Consider the following 2,500-nt stretch of genomic DNA (forward strand, 5'->3'; position numbering starts at 1 on the left):
GAGAATCACTGACATGATGTCAGCTGGTCCTTTTGTGGCAGGGCTGAAATGCAATGGAAATGTTTTTGGGGGGGGGGGATTCAGTTCATTTGCATGGCGATTAGGGACTTTGCAATTAATCTGATCACCCTTCATAACATTCTGGAGTATATGCAAATTGCCATCATACAAACTGAGGCAGCAGACTTTGTGAAAATGAATATTTGTGTCATTCTCAACTTTTGGCCACGACTGTAGTGTTTATCTCTGAGGGAGACCAGAGGGACTTTCTGACCCTGTTATATTGTCTCTCCTCCAGTCAGGTCTCTATCTATGAGGGAGACCAGAGGGACTGTCTGACCCTGTTATATTGTCTCTCCTCCAGTCAGGTCTCCATCTATGAGGGAGACCAGTCTGACCCTGTTATATTGTCTCTCCTCCAGTCAGGTCTCTATCTATGAGGGAGACCAGAGGGACTGTCTGACCCTGTTATATTGTCTCTCTTCCAGTCAGGTCTCTATCTATGAGGGAGACCAGAGGGACTGTCTGACCCTGTTATATTGTCTCTCCTCCAGTCAGGTCTCCATCTATGAGGGAGACCAGTCTGACCCTGTTATATTGTCTCTCCTCCAGTCAGGTCTCCATCTATGAGGGAGACCAGTCTGACCCTGTTATATTGTCTCTCCAGTCAGGTCTCCATCTATGAGGGAGACCAGAGGGACTGTCTGACCCTGTTATATTGTCTCTCCAGTCAAGTCTATCTATGAGGGAGACCAGTCTGACCCTGTTATATTGTCTCTCCAGTCAGGTCTCTATCTATGAGGGAGACCAGAGGGACTGTCTGACCCTGTTATATTGTCTCTCCAGTCAAGTCTCTATCTATGAGGGAGACCAGAGGGACTGTCTGACCCTGTTATATTGTCTCTCCAGTCAGGTCTCCATCTATGAGGGAGACCAGAGGGACTGTCTGACCCTGTTATATTGTCTCTCCAGTCAGGTCTCCATCTATGAGGGAGACCAGAGGGACTGTCTGACCCTGTTATATTGTCTCTCCAGTCAGGTCTCTATCTATGAGGGAGACCAGTCTGACCCTGTTATATTGTCTCTCCAGTCAGGTCTCTATCTATGAGGGAGACCAGTCTGACCCTGTTATATTGTCTCTCCTCCAGTCAGGTCTCTATCTATGAGGGAGACCAGAGGGACTGTCTGACCCTGTTATATTGTCTCTCCAGTCAGGTCTCTATCTATGAGGGAGACCAGTCTGACCCTGTTATATTGTCTCTCCTCCAGTCAGGTCTCTATCTATGAGGGAGACCAGTCTGACCCTGTTATATTGTCTCTCCTCCAGTCAGGTCTCTATCTATGAGGGAGACCAGAGGGACTGTCTGACCCTGTTATATTGTCTCTCCTCCAGTCAGGTCTCTATCTATGAGGGAGACCAGTCTGACCCTGTTATATTCTCTCCTCCAGTCAGGTCTCCATCTATGAGGGAGACCAGTCTGACCCTGTTATATTGTCTCTCCTCCAGTCAGGTCTCTATCTATGAGGGAGACCAGAGGGACTGTCTGACCCTGTTATATTGTCTCTCCTCCAGTCAGGTCTCTATCTATGAGGGAGACCAGTCTGACCCTGTTATATTGTCTCTCCTCCAGTCAGGTCTCTATCTATGAGGGAGACCAGTCTGACCCTGTTATATTGTCTCTCCTCCAGTCAGGTCTCTATCTATGAGGGAGACCAGTCTGACCCTGTTATATTGTCTCTCCTCCAGTCAGGTCTCTATCTATGAGGGAGACCAGTCTGACCCTGTTATATTGTCTCTCCAGTCAGGTCTCTATCTATGAGGGAGACCAGTCTGACCCTGTTATATTGTCTCTCCAGTCAGGTCTCCATCTATGAGGGAGACCAGTCTGACCCTGTTATATTGTCTCTCCTCCAGTCAGGTCTCTATCTATGAGGGAGACCAGAGGGACTGTCTGACCCTGTTATATTGTCTCTCCTCCAGTCAGGTCTCTATCTATGAGGGAGACCAGTCTGACCCTGTTATATTGTCTCTCCAGTCAGGTCTCTATCTATGAGGGAGACCAGAGGGACTGTCTGACCCTGTTATATTGTCTCTCCTCCAGTCAGGTCTCTATCTATGAGGGAGACCAGTCTGACCCTGTTATATTGTCTCTCCAGTCAGGTCTCTATCTATGAGGGAGACCAGAGGGACTGTCTGACCCTGTTATATTGTCTCTCCAGTCAGGTCTCTATCTATGAGGGAGACCAGAGGGACTGTCTGACCCTGTTATATTGTCTCTCCTCCAGTCAGGTCTCTATCTATGAGGGAGACCAGTCTGACCCTGTTATATTGTCTCTCCAGTCAGGTCTCTATCTATGAGGGAGACCAGAGGGACTGTCTGACCCTGTTATATTGTCTCTCCAGTCAGGTCTCTATCTATGAGGGAGACCAGTCTGACTGTCGTAAGTTCTGCACCACGGGCATCGATGGAGCCATGACCATCTGGGACTTCAAGGTAAC

At 48.4% G+C, this 2,500-nt stretch overlaps 1 protein-coding gene across 1 annotated transcript in view; it reads left to right on the top strand.

Moving 5' to 3' along the window:
- LOC127917895 (actin-related protein 2/3 complex subunit 1A-like) overlaps positions 1–2,500 on the top strand; it is a 19,885-nt gene that overhangs the window by 13,587 nt on the left and 3,798 nt on the right. Inside the window, exons 10-19 of the mRNA XM_052500967.1 lie at positions 299–368; positions 493–558; positions 914–976; positions 1,153–1,215; positions 1,332–1,397; positions 1,512–1,577; positions 1,920–1,985; positions 2,041–2,106; positions 2,225–2,290; positions 2,409–2,495. Of these exons, the coding sequence (XP_052356927.1) occupies positions 299–368; positions 493–558; positions 914–976; positions 1,153–1,215; positions 1,332–1,397; positions 1,512–1,577; positions 1,920–1,985; positions 2,041–2,106; positions 2,225–2,290; positions 2,409–2,495 (679 nt within the window). The remainder of the gene's footprint in view (positions 1–298; positions 369–492; positions 559–913; positions 977–1,152; positions 1,216–1,331; positions 1,398–1,511; positions 1,578–1,919; positions 1,986–2,040; positions 2,107–2,224; positions 2,291–2,408; positions 2,496–2,500) is intronic.

Source organism: Oncorhynchus keta, unplaced genomic scaffold (genome assembly GCF_023373465.1).
Source record: "Oncorhynchus keta strain PuntledgeMale-10-30-2019 unplaced genomic scaffold, Oket_V2 Un_contig_12375_pilon_pilon, whole genome shotgun sequence".
NCBI lineage: Eukaryota > Metazoa > Chordata > Actinopteri > Salmoniformes > Salmonidae > Oncorhynchus > Oncorhynchus keta.